This window comes from Pagrus major, chromosome 12 (assembly GCF_040436345.1).
Source record: "Pagrus major chromosome 12, Pma_NU_1.0".
In the NCBI taxonomy this organism is placed as follows: domain Eukaryota; kingdom Metazoa; phylum Chordata; class Actinopteri; order Spariformes; family Sparidae; genus Pagrus; species Pagrus major.
In genome coordinates this window covers 21,039,125-21,059,418 of record NC_133226.1, presented here as the reverse complement: position 1 = coordinate 21,059,418, position 20,294 = coordinate 21,039,125, and the positions used below count along the sequence as shown (strand labels likewise).

Below are 20,294 nucleotides of genomic sequence, written 5' to 3'. Positions count from 1 at the left end.
TGCAGACATGTTTTAGCTTCATAAGCAGCTGTCATTAAATCAGGACTCATAACACTGAACACAGATGACTGTACCATGTCTGCCACGCAGGGGTAACAGTGCAAAGTTTGGGCAAACTGGATAAGCGAAGAATAAACTGCGAATAAAATAGCTCTTAATTGACTCCTTTGTTATATTTACGTTGTACTTACGCTTAGAATAATAACACAGCTGCTTTATAGGTGTTTTTATAGGTGTTTGCAGCGCGTTGAGTTTATAAAGCAGAGCTCGGTCCCCGGGTAGAAGAGAGTAGAACAGTCCAGCAGGCAGCGAGAGTGGACAACCCAAACACGGACGGTTAGCAGACAACTATCGTATTAAACAACGGCGGCCTGACAGCCGTTTCAATTAACTAATTACCTCCAGCGATACGCAATGTGACCGAGCGAGGAGGACACCGTGGTGAGGACTGTCAGAAACACATGACAACCAACTTTGGTTGTTGTGAGAGGCGCACCATGGCATCTCAGCCGAGGTAAGGCAGACACAGCGGCGGCTAGCTGCCTGCTAGCTGCTGGGGCGCTAGCTCCGCAGCCCCCCGACTTCAATGTTAATTAGCAAAAAGACACGGTTAGCCAAGCTCGCAAGCCTCGCACTTGACACGTCTTTTAAAGTAAAAGTTTTGCGTTTAAAAACTCCGTGAAAGTAATCGGGAGGAAGGCGGTGTGGGTGTGGTGACTTTCTGTAGTCGGTGTTAAAAGTGACATGCAGGGTTTTTTTTTAGCTTGATAAGCAGTTCGAGGAGGAGGTGGAATCAGCTGGAAAGAGCAGGCTGATGTGATTTTTTTTTACCCAGCTGGTCAAAGGCTGCTGTGTTTATACAAGCTGTGTAGCGTACATGTTTTAGTTTTAAAGCCTCGTACGTCGTGTTTGACTTACTTGGATCATGCATAACAAGTTGGACGACAGCGGATTAATGTCTTTTTAACTGTATATTCCTCAAAAATCACCCAAAACACACAGGGCAACCAGATTCAACCACACAGTAACATCAACATAAAACTTGGGCTGTGATAATCTGAGCAGAAGAGAAATGCAAATGTTTTCCTTTCAATTTATAATAACTGTTGTGTTGTTTTTATTTACCAATATAATGATATAGTCATCAACTTTCTTGTAGACTCTACAGTTAAAGGGACACTATGCTGTTTTTGGAGAAGAAATTCAAACTCAGATTTTTTTGTTTTTTTACAATATTAATGAGGTAATAATACGAACTCAGAAATATTTATTTTTTTCCTTAACTGAATAAACAAGCTGTTCTCAGAGGAAAATAAGGTCCCCAGAACACTGTTTTGAAGATAGAAAGGTGGCAGTGTCCGCCACATATAAACAAAGTAAAAAGAAATTGTGTTGTCCCTTTTTTAAGGTCAGTTTGTTTATTCAGTTTACTCACTCATAAAAATGACTTGAGAGTTTGTTAATTTAGTTTGTTTAGGCATAAAAAAAGGGTCAAAATTTCTTCCCCAAAACTACATGGTGCTCCTTTAAACAGCGGATTTAACCCTAAGATCACTGTCATACAATTGAAAACCTTGATCTATAATGTTTGGCACTGATTGATCAATCGTTTTTTCAAAATGGTTAATTGTCTGTCTATTGCCTAATCTAGCATCATTGCAGCTGGTCAAAAGCTTTGAATTTTCCTACATTTATACATTTAAAGTAGACTTGTTATGCTTTGTCAGTTTTTCTCCTTGCTTCATTGTTTTGTATAGGTTCTTGTGCATGTAATAGGTCTTGAAAGTTGAAAAGCCTCAAGACCGCACCAACAGTAGCTCCTCTCTCCCACACAAAACACTGCCCCTGAAACGCCTCATCAGTTGTGGCGCCTTTAATACCGTTACTTCTTGACATCACACTATGTCACCTTGTCACACATTTGCATAATACATGTCTAGCAGCTAGTTTGGCAAATAAGACTTAATTTAGTGAAGCTGCTCTGTTGTTGTTAGCGGTGCTGGCTCAGACGTGTGTGAGCTGACCAATAACAGCAGACTTGTTGTTCGGGAGGAGGGGCCGCAAAGAGACAGGAGCTCAAACAGAGCGTTTTGGACAGAGGGGGAATACAGTGCTGCAGCCCTGGACAGTATGAGAAAACTGAAGTGTTTTTTGAGCATTAAAGCATTTAAACCTATTCTAGTAGTAACCCAAAATAAAATTATGAGCCTGAAAATAAAAAAATAAAAAAAGCACAATATGTCTCCTTTAAATCACGCTATGGAACCCTAAAATTCGTCACTCACTACCAGATTGTCTCTCAGTCTGTCGTGGCCCTCGGGGTTTATGTGTTTGGCTCAGAGGAGATACTGAACCAGGAACTCTCACATCCTCCCTGTGATGTGGAACTGTGTGGGAGGCTTAACATTTTATTTATAACATTGTGTTCCCTTGAGTTTGGATAGTAAAAAGTAAGTTCTTTGTGTCTTGAGTTCCTTTTCTCACATTTGTTGCGCTTCATTGTACTGAAAGTTGCAAAAAACAATTTGATATGTTCTCATAGACCCATTTTTGAGTATGAATGAGGACCCTAACATAAAAGCAACTTTTTACTTTATTTAGAAACCAAGTGGTACAAAGCTACATGGTGCAGCAAAGTCAAAATGAAGGAAAAAATGCTTTTTGCCCATTTTTTAATTTTTTTTCTTTCAGATTCAGAGCTTCTTTTTCTTAGTCAGGTAGTTATTTCACCTTTTTATTGAACATTTGATCAATTTCTGGTATTTATCATCTGTGATTGGTAAATTGGTACACTCAAATTTTGCTCATACGCCCTTGGTGGAAGGTTTTGCACTGAGGGCTGAAGGTTTTGCACTGAGGGCACAGTAAACTGCAAATTATAATTTGTTTTAAAGACAGGAAACTAACAGACAGTTAAAATACTTGAGCTGAGCAATATGGCAATATTTAAATACTTTTGTCATATTTTTAGGCTATATTTGAATACACAACATATAGAGCCCTTCAAAAATGCTTGGACTGGACGACAAAATCAAACATGAAAATACATTTCCCCAAATACCTTGATATCGCTACTGCATCAACATTGTAGAAATGACTATTGCTAATTACACAAAATACTAAAACAATAATTCATAGTCAGGTAAGTTGAGAAAATATCATGTCACTGTAATGCAGCCTTCTAAACCAGGAAAAGAAAACATGTATGTGATATCACTACAGTATTTGTTCAGATGTAACTCATGCTAAATAATTAGACCCATTAACATTACATCCCTGAGTGTCTATCCTGAACAGTTTATGTTCCAGTCGCATCAATAATTAAACCTCTGATGTTGTTCTCAGCAGCTTTTGAAAGGTGCTTGTGCTGCTTCCTCAACATGCACAATCAGCAAAAAAAAATCTACATTTTGTACATTTAATACAACCACAGTATGCCGTTGCTTTGACCCTCGCTAGTTCTGATCTAGGTCCCACCAGTTATTTTGGCCAGTCTCTCTGTGAAATTAATGAGTGAGTGCTCATCTGTTTGGCTTAATCCCAAATCTGTGCTGCTCCACCTGTTGCCATGGAAGCGTCCCACTGGGGTTGCTGAGGATGATAAACACTGTATTTTTGGAAGAAAACTATGAAATTTCTAAATGTTGATAAATGTTCAGCACACTTAGATATATTGAAAGTATTACACAGATCTGATCCCATGTGGCCTGTTGTTGTTCCACAATGTAATATAGTATAGCAAAGCAGCTCTTTCTGCCATTGGCATCATATCAAGGCCAGTAGTTGTAATCATCCATTTGATGTCTGCATGGGCTTCACGCCATCTTTAGGGACTAGTGAGAACAGATGTGAGTTTTGCAGTGAATCCTCAAGGCGTCTGTGAGCCTAATTGCACTTTTCTGTCCATATGAGGGGTACTGTCTTCCCCCATTAGACTGCTGCTCTGCCCCCAGGGGAGATAAGTCTGTGATAAGATGCCATAAATTTTCAGTCTCTAAATTTTCTGCTCTCTTTAGCTAAAACTGATCAGACACATTCATTGTTCTGGGTGTTCGAAGCGTTTAGAATCGTAGAAAATCTCCGATACAATATGTAAAGAACAAACTGTTTTACAATCTGAGTCATTGAGTTGTGGAGTATGTCCTCAAGTTGGTGGTTGGATTCAAGTTTTAATATATAAAGCACTTACTGAATATTTACCTGTGGCATCTAACTGGGTAATTGTATTTAGTGTTGATGTTGAATTGATGCACTTGTAAATGCAATGCTAATTTTAAGATCTGTCTTTCTTTTGCAATGTTTAATTTACAGTGTACACAATGAAGAAAGGAACCTTCTTCGTCTCCGAGCATGGGAACAGAGGAACCAAGAAACAAGCCAACAAGCCAAAGAACTTAACCCTGAGAATGTACCACTTTTTGGCAAACCATACAAGGTAAATACCACATTAGGTTCTTGGCGGACTAGTTCAGACAAATTGTTGACCTATTCGCATGTGAACAGCAGTGCAGACTCTAACAGGACCTCTAATGTCCTTGTTATAAAAGATGCTTATTTTCAACTTCTTATCTTAAGTGTTGCATTTAAAGCACAATATGCGTGTAAAGTGTAAGATTAATTTCAGGTCGTTCAGATGTTCTTTAACCCCCAAAAGAAAAATTGCATTTATACAAATTTACATCTTTTTTTAGCAAAAATTGGACTTTGATGAAATTGGTTTTTGTACTATCAAAAATAATGATAGTAAAGAAAACGCCATATAAATTGTTGCATTAATATGTAATAATGCATTATTTCTAACTCTGCTCCTCTAATCACTTTGGTTTCCTTGATGGAGAATATGATAATTGTTTTAATCTGTGATTTATTGTCACTTTCTGCATCTTGTGCAGAGAATATTAACTGTAAAAAAAAAAAAAAAATTAAATTTTTTTTTTATTGGGAAAACATGCAGAGCAGATGTCAGGATTATTTTCAGCCTTGAGTAGTGTCTGTACTCTTCCCCTGAGGCTACAAATGGCCCTAACAGCCTCCATACAGTAAATAAGATGGGACAGCCTGTACGTAGCCTGTGAGACAAGAAGGCCAGTGAATCACTCGCTGGTGCTCCTAAAGCTCAATTACTGCAAGTGCAATTGCTGTGAGCACATGATGATAATAATTAAAGGTGACTTAAATGAAAGTATCAACCTTTTTCTTACTTCTTCTCTTTTCTAACTCACGTCTGGACAGTCAAAGCACACTGTTTGGAGAGATTTTAGTGAGTTATTTAGACTGAAACTGTAAATATTGGCAGGACAAAATAAGGATTCTGCCATTAATGTATCACCAGCAGTCAGACAAGTTAACAATTTATTAAGATTTCAAATATTAAACCAGTATTTCTGGCAAAGGACGAATTGAAAGGGAAGAAAACATCAATGAGGGTTTGATGCTTGAGTGTTGTTGCTTTAAATTTGGCTAAATTTATTGGGCTGTTATCAGCAGTGTGATGTATATTCCTTTGGGGATTAAACAACCAAGGGATCAAGACATTTAGTTAAATGTAATTATGTTTATTAGATTAAGGTTATTTGTCCTCTGTTAACATAACTGTTTACACCTTCTTTTTGTAGACAAACAAAGGGGATGAGCTTTCCAATCGAATCAAGAGGATGTTGGGCAGTTATGAAGATGTAAATAATCCCCATCCCTTTGCCACTGAGCCTTTACCCATTCCTTCTTATGTGACCTTCTCACAGTCGGATCAGGGTCAGCCTAACACGGATAAACCAACCAAACCGCCATTCCATAACCTGGTCCATTACATGTCGACTCAGAGTCAGAAAGCCCCGTCTAGTAGTGGATACTCCTCTCAGCACCTGAGGACGTCTAACACCTCTTCTTCTCCTAACCACTATGGGAATTCATCTTTGAACCGCAGTCAGCTCAGCCACTCAGCACATCACCAAAAGAAAAGTGAAGCAGATCTCAGGGAGCGTGTCAGCCTTACCCAGGAAATGTCTTGTCAGGCTCCTGATGTGAAGCCACCACTACCCTTCTTATGTTCCAGTGACCAAGATAACACTGACATGGACACTAAGGACACCTTGGATAGACATCAGCTTCAAGGCTCCACAGATCACCCCTCCGAGTGCACAGGCAACATGGATGTTTCCACATTTAACCTAAAACAGTCCCCCAAAGATACACCTCTGTCTCAAGCCAACAAGGGTAACGCACTACCTTCCCAGACGTTCCCTTCACTCCTGTCTAAGCAGCCCAACGTAGTCATGACCCAGAAGCCAACAGCATATGTGCGACCCATGGATGGTCAGGACCAGGTGGTCAGCGAGTCACCAGAGCTGAAGCCTTCACCAGAGCCATACGTGCCTCTACCGGAATTAATCAACAAATCTGACCTGGGCAAAGCAAAGATACTGCCACAGTTTTTAGAGGTGAGTGTAATGTCTGTGATTTATGATTGTAAGTCCCTTAATGCTACATAAGAAAAATAACAAACACTTTTATACAGTGGCTTGTGGAGGATAAACTGAGGAGTCTCACAGCCTGAGGAAATGAGCTGCTCCGTAGTCTGGTGGTACGGCAGCAGATACTTCTGTATCTTTTGCCAGATGGCAGCAGGGTGGACAGACTGTAGCTGGCGTGGGTGTTGGTGTTGGCAACGTGTGATTACCAAAACTTGTCACCTACTCCACCCCAGCTTCACAGGCATCTGTGTCTTTGCCTCCTTTTTTCAAAAATACGCAATTAGCCCCTTGGTTTTCTCGATGTAGAGCAGTAGACTGTTCCCTGTGCATCACTCTGGATTACTTCAAAATCAATCGTTCAAAATATTGCAAGGCATACTTAAAAAATCGACACAGCCACAGAAATCAAAATGTAATCAAGTTATACCTGACAATGTAACTATAATGTCATTAAAACATTTTTTTTAATTGTTTTGTTTATGGAATTAAGTTTATTATTGTTATGTATATAATCAAAATTAAGTGTATAAGAACCTTGAAGTTCAAGTTTTACTCTGGCTCTGTGTAAACAAATACAATCACCTTATTTTACAATAGGACACTGTTGAACCTTAAGGTAGCATCTAATAGTAATTTAGTTTTAGTAGTATATGATTGATTTCCTGCTTAGTGAGAATATCTCCCTCTCTAGTAATATAGATATTGTACATCATAAAACATGAGTGTCTTGCAATATCATATGCCCCCGAATCTCATGTTTGGTGCTTCTGCAGACTGTGGGGGAGAAGATAAGAGGAGTAAAGTCCTTCTTATTGTTTCTCAGCACTGTTGTCTGGGCTTTGAATATACTGTACTGTGGACTAAGCGGATTGAGTGTCTGCTGAGCTCAGGATGTTCTCTAAAGTCCCTCAGTTGTGTTGATTTTTCTTGCTTGACTGTTCAGGCGCTCAGGTAAGACTTGCTTTGTTTTGGAGAGTTTGGCTGAACTCCAGTTCGACTCATTCATCTGTTCTTTGTCTCACATAAACACACACACAACCCTTGCACCTGCAGCGCTCCACACCTCCCCCTCACCCTCCTGCCGCAGCACAGCAGTGCTGAATGTGCCGCTGTTCTCTCTGCTGGGACTTGTCCAGTGCAAGATAGTTTGGTAGTTACTCATTCGACTATTTCTCACCAACCCTCCACTCCACAATTAAATTCAACATCTGCAACAAGCCATATATAAGACGGTATAATCAGAAATGTCCCTCGGGTTTTGTTCCAGCCCAGCCCAGGGTAAAGGGAAGCCACATAAAATCAGATGTTGTTGGTAAAAATAGTTATTTATTAACATTGAGGCCAGACTTTGTTACGAATAAAATTAAGTGAGGCAAACTACAAAACAAAAGGGCGAATGGGTGCGGTTTAGATGAAGGAAATAAATATAACCAAATGGTACAAAATAAGAGTTCCTAAAAATTGCTTTTCTAAAAGTAAACCATATATGAAAATAAAACCTCCCTAACAAATAAAAAATAATGAAAAAATGGCTAATTAAAATACATGTTTCAAGTTTATATCAAGTTTCATGTCAGGACATATTTTGTGAAATGATATACCAAAACAAACCCCTCTTTTTCCATTCCATGGAGGGTTATTGCAACATAATATTAATACCACTAAGAAGACAAAGAAATGTGTAATTCCATATATTGTGATACAGCGAAACCTTGATATTTTCTGAGACAGTTATCATACCTTGAAAATTTCATAACATTGCAACCCAAGTGCAAAATAGGCCTGAACAATTGATTCAGGTATTATCGAAATAACAATTTTTTGATAAGTACAATCATCACACACCATTATACATAAAGCGATGGCAGAGGTGCCCCGCCCTACAAAGTCCCTTGATGTAAGGGAACAATTGTTTGGTACACACCACCATGTGAACATAAAACACAATATCAAGAAAACACAATGACATTTAAGAAAACAAAAAGTTAGAAGTGACTAGTCCTTTTGGGAATGGTTGTTTTGTGCTGCTTGTAGTCGATATCAATACCCAGTGTGACAGAATTCAAACATGTGGTATCATGTCTTACTCAGGTGCATAGCATGGTGTGTGCAAAAAGCCTGTGGTTTGTGTGTGTGTGTGCGTGTGCATGTGTGTGTTTGTGCTCAGCTGCCTCCGATAACTTCACCCTTGGGCTCAGCCGAACAAAAAATGAGCTTTGTCACCAACTCTATTGGTCTGGAGGCCCATTCACTCAGACCTTATCTCAAACACTGTCCATTCACAATAAAAAACTGAAAGACAGGCCTGAAAACAAACTGAAATACAGCCTGTTGACTCACTCACTCTCTCACACACACACACACACACACACACATACACACTCTCTCCCACACACACACACACACCCACACACATTATTTATTTGATGTCTGGGTTGGCCTGTGTTGCTGCCTGACAGGTATTTCTTCACTCATCTAGTGGTGATGTAGTATCAGTAGGCTAAAGCTGCAAAGATTGGTCAATTAATAGATCGAATGCAAATTAATTGGCAGCTATTTCAATAATCAATTGTTTTAGTCATTTTTCAAGCAAAAAAGTTTCCTTTTAATTTAAGGATTTGCTGCTTTTCTTTACTTTTTCAAATCATAATATCCTGCAAAAACACGTTTCTGGCCATTATTCAACGCGATATCACTCAGAGGGGAGATCATGACTATAATTCACTTTTGGTTGGATGCTGAATTGGTGACGGTAATCTAAGGTGCCCTCCTTGAGTTTGTAACTTGTAGCTGTATAGAAATGTTATATTATATATGAGACATTGTAGTCCACCATACGCTCATTGGTCTTGCTGATATTGAACTTCAGGTGATTGTCGTTGCACTATGTGTTGCACCTCTCTATCAGTCCTCTGTACTCCTCTGTAAAAAATAGTCAAAGATAGTTTCACACTGGAATCATGCATGGCAATACATAAACCTAACCCATAAGTTAACTTAAGTCTTTCCTGTCAGATACCATAAATGCTTTGCTCTGTAAAACCTTAGCCCCTAAACAAACCTTTTTATGTTTGTGTTATAATTGCCCACAGGTTTTCTAGGTCTTTTTGTAAACTCACAATGACTCATTTTCTTTCTACAGACAAGGACAAATGAAGCTCAGTGTGTTGAGGACATCTTGAGGGTAAGTACAGCCGTTTTAATTCTTATTTATAGTTCACATTGGCTAATTTACATCTAACATTTGAGTTCTAAACCACTTGTGCATAAATAGCAGCAAACTGCTTAACAGCTCTGATATCTCAACAAATGTAGGTGCACAAGTCATGCTGTCTGATTGTTCATGGGGATTCTTACAAAATGTATTACACACAAGTTGACTGTGCTCGTGTTACATTTTTAACCATAGAAGAGCAAACACACTAGTTGCTCAACAACCATACAAAGTTTGATAACTGCAGATACACTTTTCTTTAGCTGTCTTGCAACATTCCTCTGTTCTGGATCTACAGTATTTCTTTATCACTACATTTCTGTTTATTTTCAATTGTTCTCTCACCTCACAGCTTCACAGAGCTCAAAAAGATCAGCATGTGCTACTGGCCTACACTGAAGAATGAATCCTATGTTGATGTTTACTTTATATAGAGTGATTCCTGTTTTGTAGCTGGGCTATGTTGATCGACTCCTGACATGTCTGTCTCTATTTATGCCCCTCTACAGGAAATGACCCGCTGGTGTCCCCCTCTCCTGACAGCTATATGCACACCTAGCACAGGTGAACCCTCCATGTCCCCGTTCCCAGCCAAGGTAAGTGCTTAAAGGTTGAGAAATATTGAAATCTGTCTTGATTTTATGCCCATTGGCATGGACCATGAGTCAGTATAATCCTGCATCCTTGCAGCTCATGGCCTTTTGTGTCTCACTACTCTCAGGTGCGTGATTTTATTTTATTTTTTTCTCTCTGTCTTAACAGGAAGCAGAGCATGTCTCTTCATGTCCAGGACAAAGTGAGTAATGAGGAAATTAGTGCAATTCAGGCACAGAACAAGATGAAAATGATGATAAGAAATAGTAAGGTAGAAATTATAATATTGTGTCATTAAAGAGTAAGTGTGTTGTGTCTCTTCTCTTCTTCGTTTTTTCTCTCCTCTCCTCTCCTCTCCTCTCCTCTCCTCTCCTCTCCTCTCCTCTCCTCTCCTCTCCTCTCCTCTCCTCTCCTCTCATTTTCTTCTATGTTTCTATGGAAACTTGTACAACCCAGCTGCCCAGTTCTGTGGATTTACCACAAAATACCGGAGGAGACAAACAACCCTACAATTTAATCTCAAATTAGCCTCCACTAAGAGAAAGAGGCAGTCGTGTAAAAGAGAGGCGTGATCTGTCACAAAACTATTATCACACTATAAGAGTTGCCTCCAGGACCACATTAGCCATGATGACACATACAGACTCACAAGGTGAAAACATTACCAGCCAATGCAGCCACGACTGGATGCGTTTTATATTTAATTTTAAGATCACATCAGGCAAGAGAAACACGTTTTGGCAGCAGTTGTGGATTTTAGGAATGTGTGGAATTTGGAAAATGCTAACAAAACATTTTAGGAACAGGTTGTTGTGACGCTGAACGATTGTCAAAGAATGCAAACCCACAGGATTGTAGAAATGAGACACCCGTCTGATGAATCATGTGGGTATCATTATTGATTCAGAACTCTACTAACTTAATAAGGTTAAATAAAAATAGCCATTTAATCTGTGCTCCTGGAGATGAAGCCGTGCATAATCTGTATGATGCATTCGATTTTATGTTGAAATAGATTTTTACTATCAAATGTTGAAAAGCATGTGCTTGTATAATGTTGAACTTAACAGGAAGCAAACAGCCCTTCAGATGTAGTAGTATTTTAAAGGTCTGGTCTTTCAAGTGGTTATCAAGTTTATAATCTGGGATGTTTTTGGTAGTCTAAACTGTAGTGCACTGGAGTCAATTTCACATCTGTGTTTGTTTTTTTTAACAATGACATCCACTTGTGTTGTTTCTTTGTTTGACGTTTGTTTTCCCTGTCTTTTCTCACCAGAAAACTATGACTCATGTCCTGCAGATCCATCCCAGCTCCTCCAGCAGAGCACCTCATCGTAAGTGACTTTTCAAAAGGACAGTTTTTGTGCCATAATTTCAAAATATGACATGCAGTTGGGCACATGGGCCATAATATTTGTTATTAAATTATAACAGCTGTCTCATATTATTGTTGTGTTCTGTGTGCGTGCTGTAGATCATTTGAAGCAGTACATTCCAGAGGGGTCGAGTCTGCCAGCTCCAGCGACTCAGAGAGTAGCTCAAGATCAGAGTCGGACAGTGAAAGCACCACAGAGGAGCCACCTCAACACCCAGTGAGCAGCTCAGTTAAAACCGAGGTAATATGCTGCTTGCCCTGTTTGTATATTAAATGAAGGACGCATAAATCTAAACATTCTCTGAGCTGTTTCTTGCTCACAATGTTTGTGTCTTTTGTAGCCTGATGCTCCAGTGGTGACCCATGTTGATTGGCAGTTGGGGAACTGGATCAGGTCCAGCCAGCAGAACTCCGGCACCGAAGGTCGAAGCGGTGCCTCTGAGAGCCCCACTCACAAACATCCACCGCCGACTCAGAGCTCCAAGCGCTCCAGTGTAGAGGTGGTCGACCCCAGCAGGGAGTCTAAACCTCAGCTTTCTTCTCACCAGAAAGCGTTCACTGATAGCCTTGGAAAACCCCAGCAGTACAGTGAAAACCCTCAGGACACCTTTAACCAGCAAAGAAGCCAAAAATCCCCCCCTGCTGATGTAAACAGCTGTAGCAGGAAAGGTTCATGCACGTACTCCTCAGTATCAGCAAATGCTGGTTGCCCAGATCGCGCTGATGCAGCTCTCATTGTGAAGTGTGAGGAAGTCGTAGCGACACGACCCACAGACCCGTGTTTCACAGACAGACCCAAGGTAAAGACGAAAACAGGACATAGCAAGAAAAGCAAGGACAGCATTGACGCTAAAAGAGACAGTAAGAGGACTTCTAAACACACAACACTTGACAAGCGGAAGGCTGGCTCGGAGCCTGACGTCCCGCTCGTTCTGTACGGTTCATGTCCAGCCTGTGGTGTGCGATATCCGAACCCCTGCTCCTGCCCCACCCAAACTCCTGCTCAGCCTGACCAGCTGTCTCCTGCACCGTCAGTCAGATTTAGTTGTAGCAAACCAAAGTCAGAGAAGAGCACCAAAACAACCCACAAGCGCCTGGGGAAGACCGGGCATACAGCCAAGAGTTCTCGAGACTCCCATAGGCCTCCTAGATCCCTGCTGGTGAAGATTGATCTAAGTCTGCTCTCAAGAGTCCCGCAGACCTCCGGCAACCGCCAGGAGAAACCCGGTGATGCAAAGAGAACAGCACTGGTCAGAGAGCAAGATGGAGGGGGCAGTGATGCTCCTACAACCCACAAACTCACCAAAACCAGCAAAAAGAGTATACCTCAAAATGTGAGAAATATGAAGGGCTGTTCTAGTTAGCATACATGTATAAAATGAGTCTTTTTTTACTTTAATGTGTGATTTGTTGTCTTCTAGGTTGAGGTAGACAATAAAACTATTCCCAAGAAGAAACCGAGGCTGGAAAACACGAATACCTCATCAAGTCAAGCTTCTGTCAAACTGGAGTAGGTCACATTTAACATTGTTTAAATGAGATGTTATCTTCGTTGTCACCTCACTCAGATCACACACGCTCTCTTATCTTATCACCCACAGAAGTTCCAAGAATTCAAAAGAGGACCGGGAACGAAAGAAGCCCAAGAAAAATCCTGTTCCTTCGCAGCAGCAGCCTCCGACACCCAAAGACACTAAAGACTCAAAGCCAAACAAACGCAGTTCTGCGGAGACACAGGAGGCCAGTAAGGAGGCTTCAACCAGCAAAGACTCTGGCAAGTGCAAGAGGAGCAGCGGAAAGCACACAGAGCACCCACACTCTGAAAAGGTGACTGCAGGATATAAGATCAACGCTAATTAATATTAAATTAGTGCACTGCTTCTTTTCTGAATAGAAGCAAAGTTCACATTTTAATTAAATGTCTGCCCTGCAATCCAAGCAGAAGCCCCCAAAGAGAACCTTCGCCGTCCCATCAGCTTCACAGCCCACCAAGGAGGCTTTGACCAACAGACCGTTGCTCATAATTGAGGACAGGTAAAAATCCTTCGAAACTTCATTTTTGAGTGAACTCGTGTCATGATTATATTGTCCAACAAGTACGATTCCTGATATTATCCCGATAATCATCAAAATATTCTTCAAACTTTAAAATAAAAACTGAAATTGCCCTTAAACATACTGGAATCACTTTAACCTTACATTTGTGAGGAAGCAAATATTTTTACTGTATCACAGATGGGACACATCTTTTTAAGTGAAAACAATCAATCAAAGAATCGTATACAAGTATTCACATATCATAAGGTCTTCCTGCACAAATGAAGGATAAATAAATGGTGGTAATCTCATCTCCCTGTTGTATTTTAGTTTGGAATTTTGTAGTATTTACACACATCCGATTTAACTTAACCTAATTTAGAAAAGTACTCTTATTTTGTATCACTGATGACAACTTTTACTGTGTTATGAACTGTTACTGCTATAATAAAGCTTCTTTAACCTGTAGGCAGTATCCAGTGAAGCATTACATAAAGGAGGCCAAAAAACTGAAGCACAAAGCTGATGCAGAGGTACGTTTTGGTTTGTTCATTTACTAAAGTGACTGCAGTCAACCTACTAGTACCAATAACTTATAACCAGACTGTGTTTTTTCATCTCTCTTTCTGTCTCTGTAGTCAGATAAATTCAATAAAGCGTTTAACTACCTGGATGCGGCCATGTACTTCGTTGAAAGTGGCATTGCTATGGAAAAAGATCCACAGATTTCCATGTCTTCCTACACGATGTTTGCAGAGACCGTTGAACTGCTCAAGTACGAACTCTTTGTTATAACTCATAATCTGCGCTATCAGAAGCTTTTTTTTGTAAATGTTAAATTGCATGTTTACAAAGCCATAGAGTGCAGGGTCGACTCTTCCACCCTGTCACGGTCACAGATATTTAAATGTTCTTTATATCAAAGCTAGAATTAAAGTTTTGGCTCCATAACTGAATTTGATTCATTCATTAGTTTTACTGCACATTCTCCACTCTCACAGGTTTGTACTGAAACTTAAAAACACAGTGGACCCCTCTGCTCCACCCTCAGAAAAGGACTTTTTAGCTTTATGGTAAGGTGTAGATGATACTTAATGTGTTGTTTCTCCACACATCAGAATGTTAACAACATTACTGGTTATAGTTTACTTCCTGTTTTAGATAGATTTTTGTGTGTGCGTGCGTGTGTGTGCGTGTGTGTGTGTGTGTGTGTGTGTGTGTGCGTGCGTGCGTGTGTGTGCGTGTTTTTAAGCTTACAAGCATCTATGTTTTGGTTCTCTGCAGCAATGAATTCTCATTCAGAGAAATGTTGATTTATCTCCATTGTCTTTACTGTAGTACTGTTCAAATTTAATATTGAAAAGTTGAAAAATGATTAGAAACAACAGCAACTTATTGTTGATAACTCTGTAAATATGTAGAATTTGTTTTAGATGGGCAATTTATTCTAATCGATTTTCTCAATTTAATGTCGACAAACAAAATAACCTGAATGTTACATGATAAATTCATGCGAATATGAAAATTCTGTAATTATTCTACTCAACCTCATATCGATGGAAAGTCCGGGGGAAGTTTCGTAGTCCACAAAACATTTCTGTAGCTTCACAGCAAAACAGTGTTTCATGTTGTTGATAAACAACTGAAGTAGATGGGGACTTATTTTAAAACGTATACAAACATTTTTTTTTTAAATACATAAAATGGCTCCGAACAGCTGGTCCAGTGTAGTCCAAGTCTCCGAAGCCCTGAGATCCAAAATTGATTTGAAAAGACGTTATTTGCTGCAACACTGTTTGCCTGTAAGCTCCACAAATGTTTTGTGTACTATGAAACTTTACATGACTTAACCATCTGCATGGGGGGTGAGTAGATAACAACTGAATTTTGTTGTTGTTTTCTTTAATAAGTAACATTTGTTTCTTGTAGTTTGAAGTGCCAGTCTCTCCTGCATATGGCCATGTTTCGCCACAAACAAAAAAGTGCACTCAAGTATTCAAAGACCCTCACTGATCATTTCAATGTGAGTATTAATGTATTATAAGTTAACAAAAAATGTATACTGAGGCAGAAAAGTAGCACCTCTGCATAGATCCATAAGTTACAATACTTTCTACGATACAGCACATACAATTTTTTTGTTTTGCGAATTAAATTAAATTTAATGTCTTTCAGAACTCTGCTCAGAAAACACACGATTCCTCTGCCTTATCGTCAAAGTAAGTCCTCTAGTCTGCATGTTGGACATATTGCACTAAGCTGTCATAGGTGCAGCGCGTCAAAAATCTTTTTATCCGTCTCCCTTTAGAGTCGCAGACACCCCGTCCCCGATGCCATCTCCAGCCAGCACGTCCACCAGCTCAGGTCCTGGCTCCAGCCACAGTGGCAGCGTGTTGGTCGTGGACCCCGTCAGCAGCAGCGGCACCGTGGTGGTTCCACGGGCCATTGAGCAAGTGGCGTTCAGCTACGTCAACATCACTACATTATTCTTGAGCGCTAATGATATCTGGGAGCAGGCAGAGGAGCTGGCACACAAAGGCAGCGGTAAGAATGGATGGAATAAGTTACCTGTTTCTACTGAAATTGCGTGGCACAGACCTTTCTGTGGATCGAAGCGCTTCAATGTGATTATGGTTAGTTGTACTTTATTTATCCCTAATCTCTGCCATGACGTACAATGAAACAAAATAAAATAGAGCAATGTAATACAATGCACTATCAGACATTATGGTAAAAAATAAAAAGTATCCCATGTGTTAGTGAATTTTTATATATTTTAATTTAGAATGGCAGGAAATCAGTTTTCAAATTTAGATTTTTTTCCGGGGAAGAGGGGGTGGGGGGGGCAGACATGGTTAAGGCCTTGGGTCAAATAAAGATGTCTGTGTGTTAAAATCATTTTTTTTCCAATACTTACTCCAATACTACTCCAAAATGTTTCAACAACCCCCAACCAAAACAAATTTCTTGCCAAATTTTGATTTTTTTGTCACCAAATTTTTTTTGTTCCCTACATGATTTTTTTTTCTTCCTTGGCAATACAAAACTGAGATTTTCATTTATTTATTAATAAGATTTTTTTTCACGCGGCTTCACACAAGAAAAATAAAGAGAAAGAAAAAATATATATAAATTTACAGCGAAATTTTTTTTGATTTTTTGTTTTGTTTTGTTTCTCTGGCCACATTTTTTTTAACCCGACCCCCCCAAAAAACAAAAAAATGCCAAATTTAAAAAAAAAAAACAGGAGAAGAAAAAATATCAAAAGACTTTTTTTTGTTTTGCAGGCCAGAATTTTTTTATTTTTTTTTACCCCACCCCTAAAAGAACAGCCACATTTTTTCAGCAGGTTTCAAAAATGAAAAAAAAAGAAATCCCCTGAATTTATTTTTTTTGTCCTTAAGATTTCTTTTTCACTCTGCGTCACACAAGATGTACAAAACTCCAGGAGATTCTCCTGCCAAATTAATTAATTAATTCCTCCTAAAAATTCCTCACTGCAGGAAATGTTTTGACTTGCAGTTCTTAATTTTGAAAGACAAAACCTTGAACAGGACACATTACACACATCTGTTTGAGTTATACTGTAAAATATATCACCAAACTATTTTCATTAAAAAAATAAGTTAAAAATTCTGATTCCAGCTTCTTAAATGTGAATATTTTCTGTTTTTACTCCTGTATGACAGTAACCTGAATATCTTAAATGAACAAAACCTTTGAGGACATAACTGATTGACATTTTTCACAATATTTCTGTATGTTCCAGGCATGCTGACAGAGCTGGACACCGTTATGGGCCCACTGAGCCTGATGTCGAGTATGAGCTCTATGGTCCGTTATACGAGACAGGGTGTCCACTGGCTGAGGATGGACAGCCAAAAGGTGAAGTGACCAACAACCTGCTGCTGTCTGCAAACCCTCCAAGCTGCCTCTCACCCCTGAGCTGCCCCTCAGGCTTGTGACAGTCGTCTTTATCTTCACTTCATATGGACGTTATCTCATCTCATGAAAAAGGTAGACGAGGATGTCGCTCATGTTCTCGAGGACACCACACTGATTATTGCACTTTTTTTATTTTTTTTTTCTCATGTCCACGTTGATGTTTCTCTCTCTCTCTCTGGCACTTTTTATGAGCTTTGGTTACTTACATCTGTTGTAATCCACATATTTTATGATTTGCACCTGCTTTGTACCTTCCTGTTCTTCTGTCAGCTGACATCATGAAGCATTTGGGAATCAGGGCTTTATTCAGGAGTGACCTTAACCAAATTGGATGAAAGTACAAATGTCAATTAAAACTGAAAGTACCTTTCAGTGGCTCTATGATTTTATACACGTGGTTGTGGAGCAAGTGCTGACACAGATCTTATTTATTATCACAACTTTTGTTATTGTTACAGTTATGAGCTGTTAAACACCTCTTTAAGTATCATGTTTAGAATTGTCACTACAACATTTTTTCTATTTGATTTTATTTAATTTCTCTTGAAAAGAAAGTCATTTTTTTCCCCTGTTTCTGTCTGAAATCTTGGTTTGATTTGGATTCAGGGATTTTGTATTTTTTAAATTCTGCACTGTGTTTCTTCCACAACTCACCCATGATAATTCAGGTGTGCATTTCACACGGGGATGAGGTAATTTCTTGTGCTTTTTGTACACCTGACAGCATCTCATTTTTACTTTTTAGGAAGTAGAGATCAGGCGAATATGGGAAACTTGTTGCTGCCATAAAAAGCTTAGAAACAGTAAAAACCAGATCAGCATTCAGTTTATTCATTTCAGTCGATCCCTTCAGTTTTTCAACTGATTGTTGCCAGATTTAAAGTTCTGGTTGGATTGAAACACACTTCTTGTGCAAAAATGTGTGCATTTAAAAGGATTAATTAAAAAAAACATGTGCCAAACTGTCCGCACTGGTTAAAATACATGTTGAATGTAGGTTAAATTATTGGGAAAAATCTGGACACGTTCGAATCACAAATCATGTTTGAATAATAATAAGACAGGGAGGCACTTTCAGACTGCGTAGAAGCTGTTGGTTGCAGTCTTTTATGTCATTGTGTCATTTCAAGGCATAACCATTTCGTCTTAGGTCTCACCTGTCTGTTCTTGTCTGAATCTGAGCGAATGGTGATTGGAAATTGATTATTGGATTATCACATGCTTTTGTTATGATGGTTGCAGCTCAGGGTCGTGGCAGAGGTGATGCGCTTGACAAGCAGCGACTCGTTTGCTGGATTTTTATTCTCGTCATCCTGTTGAAAAAATAGCTCTTCTGCCTCCTAATGGAAAGTAAATTATTCATCTTACTTATAGAGGTTTCTTGTCTTGACTTCCCGCGAGAACAAAAAAATGGGGAATAATGATGATGACAATAATAATGACATCACTGACTTTCTGGTGGATGTCGTGGTTCACATTGGCCATCGGTTTGAGTTACTTTTTAAGTATAGTGGAACGACCACAGTCATGAAACGACAGTAGTGTTCCCTTTATTTGTTTTTGCACCAGTAAGCTGCTTTCCTCTGTGTTCCCCACACTTTTGTTGAGTAGCAAATGTTGAGTTGCAAAATGTTTACTAGATCTGTGGTAGTAGAATAAACGGCCAAACTATAGCTTAGTAAAGAATGCACTTTTTTGAGTATTTGTAGTTAATTTCAGTGTGTTTTTGGACAAAAGACCACGTTCCCAAAGACCAGCAGGACTGTGCTCGTCTTGTTTATTGTAACTTTGATTCTAAGCAATAACGCACAAGTTTTGTTGGCTTTAGTGAGGTGTTGACGTCACAGCTTCTTATTGATACACACGGGGACACAAAAAGAATCAGTCGGAAATAGTAAAAAGAAACATTGCTTTAGATTAGCATTTGTGGGTTTTTGAAATGTTTCCCTTGTTGATTCAGTTGGTGTGTCTGTGCAGTTACATGATAAAAGGGCTAAACAAGGATCACAAAGTGTTCCTAACTTTATTTTCACACACAAATGATGATATTTTTTTAAGTATGGAGCAAGAACACTGGTGCCATGACTGTTTGGGAATATTTTTATGTACAGGCTGTTAAAGACTTGATCTTTAGTTTCTTAACACGGATGTCTAAACTGTCATTTTGGCATTCAACATTCAGAAATCATGCATCTTCAGTTGTTGTCCTTTCCAACCTGTGGCTTTATTTCCATCATCTTTAATTGTTGGTGCCTCCTCTATGAATTTCTCTGCATAAGTTTACACTTCTTGTCCAAATAATTATTTACTGGAAACATTTGAAGGATGTTTTTTTTTTTCCTTTTGTGAAATATGTAAAGAATTTGTGTTGCAGTGTACAGAAATGAATAAACACTGGAAATGAGTTTATTGTTGTTTAATCCTTTTTTTTTTCTCAAAGTAAGAAAATTACACGATTCATGAACATTTCTTAATTACTCTGCTGTAAACATTACAAAATAACTGCTGCACTTCAGACATGTAAGTGCAACAAAGGAAAAGAAGTTTTATCTTTTAAATACATTTTTCATTAATCTATTACAATATTTACAATAGAGTTGAATCTTTAAGAACTCTGGAGATTTAAAAACTACAAAATCACTGATTTGTTTTTAAAAAA

The 20,294-nt window shown here is 39.0% G+C and overlaps 1 protein-coding gene across 2 annotated transcripts; it reads left to right on the top strand.

The window, feature by feature from the left end:
• The first annotated feature begins 323 nt into the window (after positions 1 to 323).
• Positions 324 to 20,039, top strand: aff1 (AF4/FMR2 family, member 1). 2 transcript variants are annotated; one of them, XM_073477748.1, is made up of 19 exons: positions 324 to 514; positions 4,312 to 4,435; positions 5,616 to 6,437; positions 9,613 to 9,654; positions 10,194 to 10,280; positions 10,447 to 10,480; positions 11,555 to 11,612; positions 11,753 to 11,894; positions 11,995 to 12,987; positions 13,075 to 13,163; positions 13,255 to 13,480; positions 13,596 to 13,687; positions 14,160 to 14,223; positions 14,329 to 14,465; positions 14,692 to 14,763; positions 15,620 to 15,713; positions 15,866 to 15,909; positions 15,999 to 16,234; positions 17,460 to 20,039. In XM_073477748.1, the coding sequence occupies exons 1-19, from the start codon at positions 462 to 464 to the stop codon at positions 17,582 to 17,584; spliced, it is 3,534 nt and encodes a 1,177-aa protein (XP_073333849.1). In that variant the 5' UTR covers positions 324 to 461; the 3' UTR covers positions 17,585 to 20,039. The 2 variants fall into 2 exon arrangements, with proteins under 2 accessions (XP_073333849.1, XP_073333848.1); XM_073477747.1 differs by having other exon boundaries at positions 13,593 to 13,687.
• Positions 20,040 to 20,294: the final 255 nt, after the last annotated feature.